The 14312-nt window shown below is 45.5% G+C and overlaps 1 protein-coding gene across 5 annotated transcripts in view; it reads left to right on the top strand.

Annotated features, from left to right (window-relative positions):
* CIT (citron rho-interacting serine/threonine kinase) overlaps positions 1–14312 on the top strand; it is a 140667-nt gene that overhangs the window by 55175 nt on the left and 71180 nt on the right. For all 5 annotated transcript variants that reach the window (XM_084820537.1, XM_084820535.1, XM_084820538.1 and 2 more), the window contains 3 exons: positions 3343–3396; positions 6076–6216; positions 6722–6847. In XM_084820537.1, the coding sequence (XP_084676663.1) occupies positions 3343–3396; positions 6076–6216; positions 6722–6847 (321 nt within the window). The remainder of the gene's footprint in view (positions 1–3342; positions 3397–6075; positions 6217–6721; positions 6848–14312) is intronic.

Here is a 14312-nt window from a genome sequence, read left to right on the forward strand (position 1 = left end):
CAGGTGTTGTGAGTTGAAGTGTATGTTCAGCAGCGGAGGGAAACTCACTTAGGGATAGGAGGAATGGTGTGTGCAAGGCAGGGAGGAAGACCAGAAAGCTCAGCTGGAGGAAATCCCCAAAGGTAGGGGGGCCCTTAGGTGGTAGGGGGCCCAAAGGCACGGTGGCTGAAACAAGTGAGGGGGAGAAACGTACTGAGTAACATGAACCTTGGAGAAGGGTAGGTATATGAAGTAGACGTCTGAGGAAAAGGAGGGCAATGGAGGTGAGGAGATGAGAAAAGAAGCTGCTAATGAAAGGGAGCGGCTATAGGGAAAAACCCGTAGGATTGGTATTGACAGGAAGGCAGCTAGGTGGGAGCGCTGACTCCTGGAGTAGCCACAGAGGTTGGCTGAGAGCTGGGATGGCTAAAGAGGGAGGGACAGTAAAAGCAGAGGCCTGAGGAAACTGAGTGTCAGAGCCATGGAGACAAAGAAGCGGGTGGCCAAGGAGGGGCTTTGAGTTGAATGCCTGACTGAAGGGGCTGGCAGAAGCAGGAGTGTTGTGGGCTGGGGAGGCACAGGGTTGCTAGGCTCACACCTGGACAGTCTCCTGCTGCGTTCAGAGTTCCATGGAAAGGAACATTCTGCCAAGTGTGTCTTGTCCCATCATTGCAGCAGTATACTTGAGGGAGGGGTGGTGTGGAAACAGACCTGAAAACCTTTCCTTCAATACACTTACCAAGTGCTGAGGCCCTCTTGGGACCTCCCAAACCCTGGGGTGGTTGGTTCCAGCCATTGTCCCCTCAGGAGAAGCATGTGAAATTGAAATGGAAGCTGAGGGGCAGGGTGTTAAGCTTCCTTTAAGACCGGGGGCGGGGAGTGGATTCTGGTGGCTCCAATGTCAGTGGGGTTGATGGGTCCGCTCTGGGTTTCAGTCAGAACTCTTAACGGAGCTATCCAAGGTTTTCCCGCACCTTGGATAGCTCCCTTAGAGTGCTGACTGAAACCCAGAGCAAACCCACCACCCCACTGACATTGGAGCCACCAGCCTCCACTGGAGGGGGTTACCATTTTTGGCCTGGGGGTTGGGTTTCAATTTGGGAAGGGTCTTGGGGGCCATATTCCAGCAGTGGGTGGGGCTAAGGCCAAAGTGGGTGGGGCTAAGGCCAAAGTGGGTGGGGCCTGATGCAATTCATACCAATTACGCCATTCCCCAGGAAGCATACAAGCTGCAGCTCAGTTCTTTGCATGCCTTCAAAGGAGTAGGCTCAATTCTATGCAGGGAATTTAAGAGCAGCAATGCCTAAAATGCCTTTGAGCATTCACTGGTCACTTCCCCATCAAAAACACAGGGGAAGAGAGAGCCTAGGTCTGATACTGCTTCGAATTTGAAATGTTAGACATGTAGGGTTGCCACCTTTTTTTCTGGCCGGACAAGAAAAATGCCTTCTTAAAAGCTGAGGGCAGAAATGTTACAGCTGCAGCCTTTCCCAGTATGATGACAGGAAAATCTACACCCATTACATTTCCAGTCATGCAGCTTTTAAAGGCATGGGAGTCCTGCCAGGAGGGAAAATGGAGGCATCTCTAGTAGCAAGTGAACAGGAACAGAAGGGCTTTGCAGGCAGAAGTTCCCAAGTTCAATAGACAGCATCTCCAGGTGGGGCTGGAAAAACCCCTGCCTGAAACCCTAGAAAGCTGCTGCCAGTTCACGCAACATGACAAGCCAGGGTACTGTGGGTTCTCATTGAACTGCGGGTTGTTGTTGAATTGTTGGTTGTTGTGTTGTGTGAACCCAGCAGTGCTAACAAACCATGGTTCGTTGACCACAAACAACCCAGAGTTCACAACCCAACAACAAACCAAGGGTTCTCTTCGTTGATTGTTCGTGGCTAACAGAATAGGTTCACACAACAGATTGGGTTAGCAGAATGGGTTTACACAACCCACAGTTGAACAGCAACCCACGCTCAACTTGTACTCTGGCTTGCCATGTTGTATGAATCCAGCCAGTGTTGACAGTAGTGGGCTAAATGGACCAATGGTCTGCCTCAGTATAAGGCAGCTTCCAATGTTTCTAAAATGTGTAAGAGAATGAGAAATGAGTTTGCATTTCTAGGTGTGCCTTGTACCTTTTTCTGTTTCTGTGGATCCTGCAGAGAAAGAGGGCTACAGTGCACTTTGGCAGGAACAGCTCTGTCTGTAGGGGTGTTCATACCACCACCCCTCCATGTGTTTAATGAATGCAGGAAGGGGTTGCAGGAATATGTCTGCTGGCCATGCACCCACATTCCTGGCATCTGCATGTTAATTGAAGACATGCATACACATCACCTCTACCTATTCAGAAACCCTGATTGGCTTCCCAGTTGGATGGAGGGCTGCTAAGCATGTACATCCTGTTTTCTCACTGATGCCAAAATCCACTGCTGCATAACCAGCAGGTGTGTTGGCCTGGGAGGGCATGGCTGTGGCTCGCCCATGCATTGAACGTATGTGTGGGGGGGTCATATTGATATTCTTATACACCTTGAACTGCAGGGCTGTGACGAAGCTGCATTGCCCTAATGTCCTAATGGGGCTGAAGGGGCACAGCAGTCTCTGTCTGCCATTGGCTGGGCTTTCGTTCCAGAGGGGAAAGGAGGGGAAGACCAGAGGAAGGGGCATGAGATGGTAAACTAGGGTTGAGAATAGGCAGAGGAGAGAAGTGAGCATGGCTAGGGGTTGCAGAGGTGAGGAACGTACATATACACATACTAGATTTAGATAATAAATGAAACTCCCTTTTCTAGGCCCCTAGTCCTTACAGTAATAGGATGGTTCTGTCCAAAGATGGCTTCTTGGCAGAATAGTGATGAATGCTCTCTGTTCTCAAATGTTTTTCACCAAGCCTCCTTTAAGAGAGCCAGACGTCCACAGTCCTTTTTACCTTGAAAATAGAAACCTAGTATATCCCCAGCAATATTTTGTGGGCCCAGCCAGAATAAGATTGGGTTCCCCTAGTTTTAGCCTTGTTCCCTTAGAGCAGTCTTAGCTAGAGCAGTGTAGTCAAAAATATCCAGAGGACACGAGGTCCCATCAGACCCAGCCAGCATAGCAAATAGCCTGTGATGACTGGAGTTAGCCAAAACATCTGGCGCGCACCAGGTTGGGGAATGTTGCCTTCAGAGTCCCTTGCTTAGGTAGCCCTGATGTCAGGATGGTAGGTGTGAGAGAGTGGAGGGATGCATAGTCTTTGGACTGAAGTGGAAATAAAAAGGAACCAATACTGGGCAATGAAGTTAAACATGGCACTACGGTTTCCTTCAGCTTCCAAGGTGTGTGCATGTATAGTTCTTTTCCTTCTCTTAATTCCTCTTGTAGATCAATGCAGAACAACAGGTCAAAATCCAGGAGCTCCAGGAGAAGCTGACAAAGGTAGGGTTTGATAGTGGGTATGCTAGAGAATCAATTGCTTTGGGTTTTTTAGTTAAAAGTTGGGGAGAATATTTTTTCCTACGCAGTTTATTCGTCTGCTCTTTAGACTTCCCTACAAGTTTTAATGCAGAGGAAGGAGGAACAGCGTCGCGTGTTCCAAAACAGAATTAGTCATTGTACTGTGGATAGGAAAGGGAGAAGGATGGTGGGGTGAGGGGGGATTAGAATCTGAAATCGTGATGATCTCAGTGCTTTCTCCTCTTCACAACATGTCATCCCATGTTTATTTTTAAAAATGAAGTGCAGCCAGAATTGGAATATTCAGTAGAAATTTAACTTTAGAAGGCCAATTCAGGCATGCTGCACCAGGTGTGAGCTTTTTCAGCACTTGAGGGCCACGTTGCAAAAATATAATGAACCCTGAGTTAGTGACAGATTACGAATGCTTAATTTGGATCTAATTTTCAATAATGGAATGGGTGCCAAATCATACCTTGTGGACAATGTTGCATTTATTCTACAATTGTATATCCCAAGTGTGGAACCGCTTAGATCAGTCCCTGAAAAATCTTGAGGTATGCTTAGCAATAAAGAGATACTTGCTTTGAACTTCATTTGCCTTGTAGACAGCCATGTGTCTGGGACTTGGGCCAAGAAGACCTGGCCATTTCTGCTTAGTCATTAATCTGACTGGGTGGTCTGAAGCCAGCCACCGTCTCTGCCTGAGCTGCTTCATAGGACTTTTAGGGGTGACATGGGTGAATCCCATATATGCTTCTCAAAGCTCCATAGGAAGGGGAGCTGACAAGTGAAATCATCTGTTTTTCCAAAGGTCTGGAAACTTGTTTATAGTAAACAAGGTAACTAGGATTCTAAAGGAACCGTGCACTCCTCAAATTATCTTCTCCTTTGGAAACATGCAGTTGCACCTTGCTAACTTGGTACTAAAACCTCAGCCTAGAACTTAGATCTTGGCACCCCTGAGTAACTTTGAGTTTGTTTGATTTTGGGTAGGGGTGGGGATGGAGGTATTTTGTTTTCCCAGTTGCGCAGAGATGAAAAGATACAGTATCAGACTGTCAAAAACAATGACGATAACTATCTTGGATCTGTATGCTCTTTCACAGATAATCTTTTTCCAGTTCAGCAAAGTGATGCTCTTAGTCATATTACTTCAGATTTAATTACTTCCCAGTTATTCCTTTGTTTGCTGTGGGTATGTTGAGCAATATATGAGTAAGGGTTTGTGGTAGGATTGAAATACATGAGCTCATTCACACTTCTGCAGGGGTGTTAGATGGCTGGCTGCTTCGTATCGATCCAGAAAGTTTTTGTAATCTCGCTCTATGATAGGCATTTCCTCCTACCTGTAGAAAAGTTGGTATGAGTTGTTCCCACGTTGGGTGTGGAAGCATTTTCCATTGTTGCCTTTCAATAAAGCTAGGCGGTAGAGTCATGCTTAGCTCAAAATATAATCTGTTTCACCAGGGTTCATGCTCACCATGGCAGCCGTCAGAGCCTACCAATCAATTGCTTCTTCTTTTCACTACCATTCATTCCCATGGCTCATGGTGGCTGCTGGTGCCTCTGTCCCAGGCAGACTGGAGCACTGGCAGTTGCCACAAACTGGAATCATAGAACAGTAGGGCTGGAAGGGGGCCTATAAGACCATCAAGTCCAACCCCTGCTCAGTGCAGGAATCCAAGTCAGAGCATCCCTGCCAGGTGGCTGTCCAGCCTCATCTTGAATGCCTCCAGTGTGGGAGAGCCCACCACCTCCCTAGGTAATTGGTTCCATTCTTGTATTGCTCTAAGAACATAGAATCATAGAACAGTAGGGTTGGAAGGGGCCTACAAGGCCATCGAGTCCAACCCCCTGCTCAATGCAAGAATCCAAGTCAGAGCATCCCTGACAGGTGGCTGTCCAGCCTCATCTTGAACTACAACAAACATAACAGGCAAGCGCTACAAATTGCAGCAAGCATGACCATCAAGCAGTAATGGTGCAGCGAGTCAGAGATTCTCATCTGCCCTGCTATTAAGCTGATACTCCCATTTAGGTTTTCGTAAGGGGTTTCACCTAAATGTGTGCACTTCTAGAGCAGGGGTCCCCAACCTTTTTGGGCTGGTGGGCACATTTAGAATTTTGGGGAAATGCCATGGGCACTCTCACAAAATGGCTACCTTGGGGGCTTGCCCATTCATAAAATGGCTGCCAGGGTGAGCATGGCCAGTTGCAAAACACTCAGTTCCCAAAAGGTGAACTAAAAGAAAAGTCACTTGCCCAAGAACCTAAGTACAAGGCAGAGGTGGGGGTCTGAGCTCCAAAACACAAAATCACCCTTATCGATCCAGATAAAGATAGAAACACTTTACTTTGCCAGCCTCCCAGCAAAAATAAACAAATAAATATTTTATAAACCCTTAGAAACAAAGTAAAAATCAGGAGGGGCAGATAGTCTGGTGGGTGCCAATAGATGTGTCTGTGGGCACCATGCTGGAGACCTCAGTTCTAGAGTATTTAACTGAATTCAAATTCCGGACATTAATATGAATTATTGTAAGTTTTATGTGTTCATTTAAAAGCTGCCCATAGAACTGTTAGTCAAATGCTAACATTCTTACATGTGTATAAAATGGCAAACTTTGATATTAAGCATTACCCTACCTGTTCTTTAAGGCTATGAAAGCCAGCTCGGAGGCCACTGAGCTCCTTCAGAACATACGCCAAGCAAAAGAGAGAGCAGAGAAGGAGTTGGAGAAATTGCAAAACCGGGAAGACTCAAATGAAGGCATGAAAAAGAAATTGCTTGAAGCAGAGGTTAGCAAAATGATAACTTCTAAAACCACTGTTAAGGCAGCGTTCAGATATAACAAACCAGGTTCCTGGTGTGATATTGTTAACTGTTTGTCTAAACCACAGTTGCTTGATTTTGGATAAAATGGGAGACAGAGGTTTAAACTACACCAGGAATGAAAGCTTTAAATCTCCTCCTCTTGCATGCGAAGGGAAAAGGGGAGCATACAGCCCTGAGGTTTATGGTGGCTTGTGCTTGTAACAATAAACTATGGTTCATTGTTGTGTCTGAAGTGGGCTTAATTGTGTCAAATGAAAGAATTGCTTTTAAGACAGCAACATCACTTGCTAATTATTTTTGTTTTCAATTTTCCCCCTTAAAGATAATTTTATTGGCTTGTAGAGTTTAACTGGGGTATATCATTTTGGGAAAAGGTGCTGAAATGGTTTTACTATGACTGCTGCTACTTGCTGTGAGAACATCCAGACTTCTTTTAGCCTCAATTTTACTTTCCTGAATGTTGGGCAGGAAAGACGCCACTCTCTGGAGAACCAAGTGAAGAGGCTCGAAACTGTGGAACGCAGAGAGAATCGACTGAAAGAAGATATCCAGACTAAGTCTCAACAGATCCAGCAGATGGCAGATAAAATTCTGGTGGGTAGCGATAAAAAATGGTAGACTTTGAGATTGGAGTGGGATGGCAAGAGCAGGCACCTACCTAAACGGCAGTGGGAAGTGTTAAAATATGAAAAAAGGAGTTTGTTTTGAAGTTATTTCAGAAGATAAATATCTGCAGTTGGAGGCAGGTGAAACCTGCTGGAGCAATTTAATGCAGATAATCGGGTGTTTGGATTTGGGGGCTTGAACATTCAGTGCCAAAATCTTTATGTGCAGATGTAGCATGACTCAGCTGTTGCCATGGAAGAGAGAAGAGTCTATCCTTCCTCCTTTTCAGTGGTACGTGACAGCAAATCGCATATGCATGAATGGCTGTAGAAGTCGTAGTAGTAGAATTCAGGCCTTGGTATTCTTGCATGATGAACTTGGAGCTGCCTCTCCTGCCAAAGAGGGACCAGAGGCTGCCCTCCCCTCAGGGGCGATGCATAATATTGCAGGGCAGGCAGGCCCTCCCATAAGGCAAGGTGAATCCCCCGCTTCAAGCAGCAGATCAGGAAGGGTGGCGGACTCCATGCTCCTGCTTCTGGGGGCCCTGCTGCTCCTGCCACCACCCTATGCCTCTCAAAGTGAGGCATACAGCCGGTGTTCTGGACAGCCTCGCTGGCAACTCTGAGTAAGGCATAGGCAGGCAGCCACTCGGTAGAGCCGCGCCACCCACTCCCTTGTGGCAAAGGCCACAGCAAGAGAGCCCGGTGTGGCTCTCCACAGAGCCCACCCAACCAAAGTGCCTTACTCTGAGGGGTCTTCAGAGTGAGGCATTGCCAGGGAGGTGACCCTGGAGAATGCCTGCGCTGCCATGGCAGCAGTCTCCAGGGCCACTTCCTTGCCAATGCCTTGCTCAGAAAAGAAACCCTCAGAGCAAGGTCTTGTAGGGGAAGGCTGGGGGTGGCTGGCAGGGTGGTTCATACTGCCACCCCTGGCAGTGGCATGTAGCAGTGGCTTGTGCTCCCCCGTGGCAGTGGCATGTTCCCCTACCTCAGGTGGCGGGATGTCTTGAGCCAGCCCTTCTGGAGAAATAGGTAGGCCCCAGATTCCCTTAAATATGCATGATTCACTGGAGCCTAGTTGTCACTGAGGTGGTATACCTATATCTGGGGTGTACCACTTTTTAGACTCAGGGGGTGGAATGCTCCTCCGTCCAAAGGAGCCAGCGTGGTGTAGTGGTTAGAGTGTTGGACTGAGAGTGGGGAGACCAGGATTTAAGTCCCCATTCTGCCATGAAACTCACTGGGTGACTTTGGGACAGTTACTGACTCTCAGTTTAACCTGTCTCACAGGGATGTTGTGAGAATAACATGGAGAGGAGGGCAATCACGTACACTACCTTTAGCTCCTTGGAGGAAAGGCGGGGTATACATATAACAAATAAAATAAATGCAAATAACTCCCTACACATGGAAAACTAGTATGTCAGTTATTTGTATTTTTTTTTTATGTAGGGCCTTCCTCCTTGACATCTAGTTTTTTAATGTTTAATTCCCTTTTAAACCAAGGCTGATAAATGTACATAGGATAAGACTATCAATGGATACTAGTCATGATTGCTCCAGGTTCAGAGCCTGCATGCCTTAAGTCATGCAAGTGGAACAGGATGAGAGCGCATAATGTGTGTTCCAGATTATTAACATTCCGGAACATTTCGTTGCCCTGGGACTGGAAAGCAGAAGGGAAGCACACTCTAGCTTTTGCCACGGCCAGGGGACCTAGGGCCCCTGGTAGGCTGCACCCCATACTTGCCTGGAATAACATCAAGCCAAGGGGGAGAGCAACCTAGCCCATCCATTGATCAGAAAAGGGGCAGTTGCAGGGAGCATGCATCTTCCGCCCTGCCAGAAAGAACACTCGACTCCAACTATCTGTTGCCCTGGGACACAAGAAGGAAGGGGAAAGAGCACTCTGGCCCCATCCATTGGACAAAGGAACAAAGCCACCAATTGCTATTGAAGCAGGAACAGTAGCCAGGGAAGATCAGCCTGGCCCAAAGTGCATTTAAATGCCTGCTTATAGCACACCACCTTGTTCTAGCCTCGAAAACTGATCTCCCTCCTCTTTCTTTTCCCACCACTCCCCTTCCTTTGTGTGTCTTTTCTTTTTAGTTCGTAAGTCTGATGGCAGGGACTGTCTCGCTTTTTGATTGATCTGAGCTGCTTTGGGAGACAATAATTGCTTGAAAAGCAGGATAAAAAGTGCAGTAAATAATTAATAATAATTAAGTTCCAGTTGCTGGGGAACCACAGTGGGAAGGGCTTTTGCTCTATTCCCTTGCTTGTGAGCATAAGAATATTAGAGCAGCCTCTATGAATCTGCCTAATCCCCTTTTGGAGCCATCTAAGTTAGTGGCCATCACCACATCTTGTGGTAGCACATTCCATAGTGTAACTATGTGCTGTGTGAAAACATTCTACCTTTTGTCTGTGCGAATCTCCCACCATTCACTGTCAGTGGATGACCCTGGGTTCTAGTATTATACAAGGAGAAAAATGTCTCCCTATCCACTCTTTCCACACCTTGCATAATTTTATAAACCTCTAGCATGTTTCCCCTTACTCGCAAATCTGCCTGTAAATCCCGAACTTCCGTCTGTCCATCCTTGGACTATAGTACCCATGCAGCAATGCAACCATGTGAATAGTTTGCGGGAGAGCTGAAGCACAACCAAGGGAATTGCACATGTGGCATATCTCAGACTAGCTGTGCCAGCCTTTGATGTGGCAATGTGGAGAGGGGGGAGATGGGGATGACGACTAGTTGGACCGATCAGAAATAATGCAGTTTCTAGTAAAATCTCTGGTCTTCTGCCTATCAGTCTACCAGCTGGCACTTCCAAATTTCACTTTAAACGGGATTTGGTGGGAATCCTTTCTGCAACATCATTGAAGTGCTTCTGCCACTTCACTTGCCATGTAAGAGAGGGTAAAAGCTACTTTTTGCCGTGTAAGAGAGATTAAAATTCCAGTTGCTCTAACAGAAGCTTTACGCATTAAATGAAGCATGTTTGTAAACTCCTTACCCATTATGTGTTTGAGTTGTGTGACAATAAAATCTGCAGAGCCCAGCTTCAGAAGTCTTGGCAATCTCGCCTATGTTCCAAGATGTCTGCTGCATCTTCTGTGTTGGGGAAAATTAGTCATTGTAACTCTTTCTTCTCCGAAGAGAATTGTTAAAGATCCAGTCCCCTCCATGGAATGCACCTTCTCTTCTATAAGACTTGCTGGGCTCGTGACTTCTAAAAGTTATTATTTGTTCGTTCCCCCTGGAGTCGGGCAGGAGCACTTTCATCTATTTCTTGCTGCATGACCAAGCCAAGTACATTTGAGTGGTTTAGAGTTCCTTTGTTTTACATCAATCCTGTTGTCCCAAAAGTGTGTGTATATACTCACATGCATACACGCATGTGTAAAGTCTAAATATCCAGAATATCTGTTTCTGAAAGAGGTAGCTGCTATTAAGTAGGCAATCCAAATAATAACAAAGCAAAAAAACACCCCAACATATATACAAATTCTTGTAGTTCCAACAAATGGCTGAACTGGTGCTACTCTAAGCTTTTCTAGAGGAGTTGATATTTACCGCTTATAGGATGGGGTTAGAGGCTCCTTCTCAACCTATGTGATTTGGTGACATTCCAGGTTGGACAGCTCAGAACAGAATTCAGTTCCGTTGGACCAGTTTGAAGATAAAAGCCACATCTCCTGCCTCACAGTTTTATAAACTGAAAGAAAATGAAAAAAAGAGGTTTAAGGGGATGAGACACCCTGGGGAAGTCAGGCAATCAGCTTTCTGGATTTTGTTTATTCATACTGGACTGAATTGTCTATTGTGATCTAATACATAGAGCATTCACAGCTGATACGTGTTGCAAAATAGACACAATAATAAATGCATGATTTCCATGCTTTTGCCTACAAAGAGGTGTTTTTCATGTAGGAAATCTGTAACATTTGAAGTGGCCCTCAAAGGATGAGACATTGGAGATGTTAGGAAAGGGTACAAGAGACAAATGAAAGGCCCATCTTGCTTAATGAGGCTCTGAATCAGCCAGATGAATCAGCCTCAGCACTGCCTCATAGCAGGGGGAATTATCCTCAGTCTATTTAGTTGGTGCTGACAATGTTCTCACAGCCTGGTGGAGGAGATGGGCCATAGCAGTTGCTGATGACAACAGTCAAGGAAGCTAAATTCCATTACAAAGCTGCTATGTTTCTGGAACAAGCTGTGGGTTTGGGGAGCTATCCAAATTGGCAAAAGAAATGATCCAAATTCTGTAAAGCTAACAGCTTTAAAAGAATGCAAACAGAAAGGGGGAAATCCTTTCACAAAGTTTGGTTGTGTCCCACGTTTCGCAGCCTTCTCCAATCTGGTGTCCTCCAGATGTTTTAAACTACAGCTCCCAGGATTCTTGACAATTGGCCATGCTGGCTGGGGCTGATGAGACTTGAAGTCTACATCATCTGGAGAGTTCCAGGTTGGGAAAGCCTGGTCTAGATGAGGTGGATCAGACCAGGATATCACCGTTTGACTGACCTCACCTGGGAACAGGGTGTCAAAAGACCCAGATTCTATCCCTGATTTGGCCAATATGATTCCCATATATTAAAAGGATTTACTTGGACAGGACAGTAAGCTTGATTCTCCATGTCTTCCATTAAGACTGGGGTCAAGACATCTTTTTTAATTCTTCTGCCTAACTGAATGGCTGCTATTCACTCTTACTAGTGCAAATCCCGTGTCGCCACGGAGGCTAGTAGTCTTAGAATGATTAAATAAAAATATGTTTGCCTGTTTCCCATATAACTAGAACAACTTTACACTTTAAAATAAATGTACTACAAATAAACCGGCAAATATGAAAACAAAAAAAGATGTTCTCTTTTAAAAGATAATTTACCATTTCTTGAAGACTGAGGTTGAAAACACATGGTGTAAGATTTCTCTCATCTCCCTCTGGTGTCCTTTCAGCTCTTTCTCCTTGGCTTCTCTTCCTCCTACTCTGTTACCAACTGAATTTTCTTCAGCCCCTTTCCCAATATTCTATGCCTGCCCTTTCATTGGCCCAGCACTCTTAAGAGCTCACAGGATAATTTTTGTGAACTACCCAGATAGCTTTGGCTGTGGGGCAGTATAGAAATATAATGAATGAATGAGTGACAGGAGTAAGCATTACTACACATGCATATACACAGTGTGTCACATGGTACATTACATGCACAGTGTGGGGCATATGCATTAACCTCCTCTTTGCCTCATCCCTCTCCCTTCCCAAGCTGCCCCAAACTCAAGCTTTGAACTTTTTGAAGTTTCAAAATGTTCTGCATGTCTATACTGCTCAAGCTTCAGTGTAAAACAAAAATGAGCAAACTTGGTCTGATCTCTAGTACTAAGCCTTACACTACCATGTTCTTATATAAGATAAGGGAAAAGTAAGACATCGCAATTGGAAGTTGGTGTGTTTGGGGTAACCCCCCCCCCCCCCGATCCCTTTAGGATGGCCAGGTTTCCATTGAGAAGTGCCTGGGTGAGAATGTGAATAGTACCTATTGCAGTTATGGGCATTTTGTTAATAGAATAAAAGCAAAGGTTGCTTGTGTTCTGTAGCTTCTTAGCTGAGAGAACTGATGTGTGTGAAGTCTATTGTCCTGTGTCTTTCCTGTACAATTGGCATTGATTAGGGTATAATACCTGAAGGCATGACTGATATATTGAGTAGAGATAAGTCTGCTGTTCTGAGACAGTTGCATTGTAGAGGAGGGAAACGAGTAGTGATAAGTTAATGTAGGGAGCTGCTTTATGCTGAGTCAGACCATTGGCCCATCTTATTTCTTTATTCGTACCCCACATTTCTTCCAAAAAATGGCACTTGGGGTGGCCATCTTAGCCCAGTATTGTTGGCACTGACTGATTGCTCTCCAGGGTTTCAGGCAGGAATTTTTCCAGCTCTAATTGGAGATGCTGGGGATTGGACTTGAGACCTTCTGCATGCAAAGCCTGTGCTGTACCACTGATCCATAGCCCTTCCCCCATTGGTTCCTGCACCAGGGACTTAGGAACACTGGATGTGTCCAGATGAACTGGGAGCTGTTCCCATCAAATTCCCCCTGGCCTCTCATCTATGCAGCCTATAAATTGGTCCTCTTAAAAAATGATAGCCAAATGTGATTGCAACCAGGCATGTTTCTAGACCCCTAGATATTTAAGAAAATGATCAAAATTCAAAAATGATCTCCCAGCTAGAAATGTTCTGCTTAATCCTGTGCTCTCCTTTGTATAGTGTTCTGCCTTTGTTATTTTTCCCCACAGTGCATGGGTTTTTTGACACAATAGATTTGGGGAGAGATTAATTGAAGGTGAGAGGTTTTGGTGAGGAAAGAAGGGAAAGGGCTGTAGCTCAGCAGTAAAGCATGTGCCTTCCTTGCAGAAGGTCCTGGGGTCAATTCCTGGCATCCACAGTTTAAAAGGATCTTTAAAAGACCTCTGCCTGAGACTGTAGAGAGCCTCTGTCAATCAGAATAGACAACACCAGCCTAGATGAGTGGAGGCTGGTGGCACTGATTTTGGTATGGTTGTGTATCCATTCTGAGTTTTAGTCAGAACCAGCCAGAACTCTAAAGGAGCATTCCAAGGTGCTGAACTCTATCCTCCAAATAGGTTCAGCACCTTGGATAGCTCCTTTGGAGTTCTGGCTGATGCTGAACCCTGCCCCCAATATAAGACAGGGCCTTTTTGGTTGTGTCACCCAGCTTGTAGAATTCCCTAACTTGCAGTGGAGGCTAGTGGCTGCTATGTCAGTGGGGCTGTGAATCCGCTCTGGGCCTCAGCCAGAACTCTAAAGGAGCTATCCAAGGTTCTGAATCCTATTCCCAAATGGGTTCAGCACCTTGGATAGCTCCTTTAGAGTTCTGGTTGGTTCTGACTAAAACCTAGAATGGATTTACAGCCCCAGTGAAATTAGAGCTGCCAGCCTCCACTGGCCTAGATAAATAGTCCGATACGGTATATGGCAAGCCCCTGGCTTCCTCTGTTAGTGGAAAAATAACCAATACCATTTCTCTGAAAGAAACATAGGTTCTGTTTGAACTGGGGTCTGCCTTTTTGGAAAATATTAGAGCTAGACAAGAGCTAAGACAATCACCAAGCATAGATTTTGTCTGGGCTTTTGGGAAGTGTAGGTGGATGCTGTCAGTGGCTATGGTAACAGAGGCAGGGGCAGCCAAGCAGGAGCTGCTGAAGAAGAAGCTTTCCAGTGATTTATCTCTGCCCCTGAGTCTACTGAGTTAAACTTATGCTCCTGGACTCTGTGGAAGGTTCCTTGGTATCTGCTCCTACTTTGGACATACCTCTTGGGAAATTGGGTTATAAATGTTTTAGTGGATAAATAATGCATTTTAATAATAATTTCAAGTGACATTGCATTCTAGGCACTACAGTTATTGCCAAAACCAGT

This window comes from Heloderma suspectum, chromosome 13 (genome assembly GCF_057233095.1).
Source record: "Heloderma suspectum isolate Gila_16-S chromosome 13, 16-S_ref, whole genome shotgun sequence".
In the NCBI taxonomy this organism is placed as follows: domain Eukaryota; kingdom Metazoa; phylum Chordata; class Lepidosauria; order Squamata; family Helodermatidae; genus Heloderma; species Heloderma suspectum.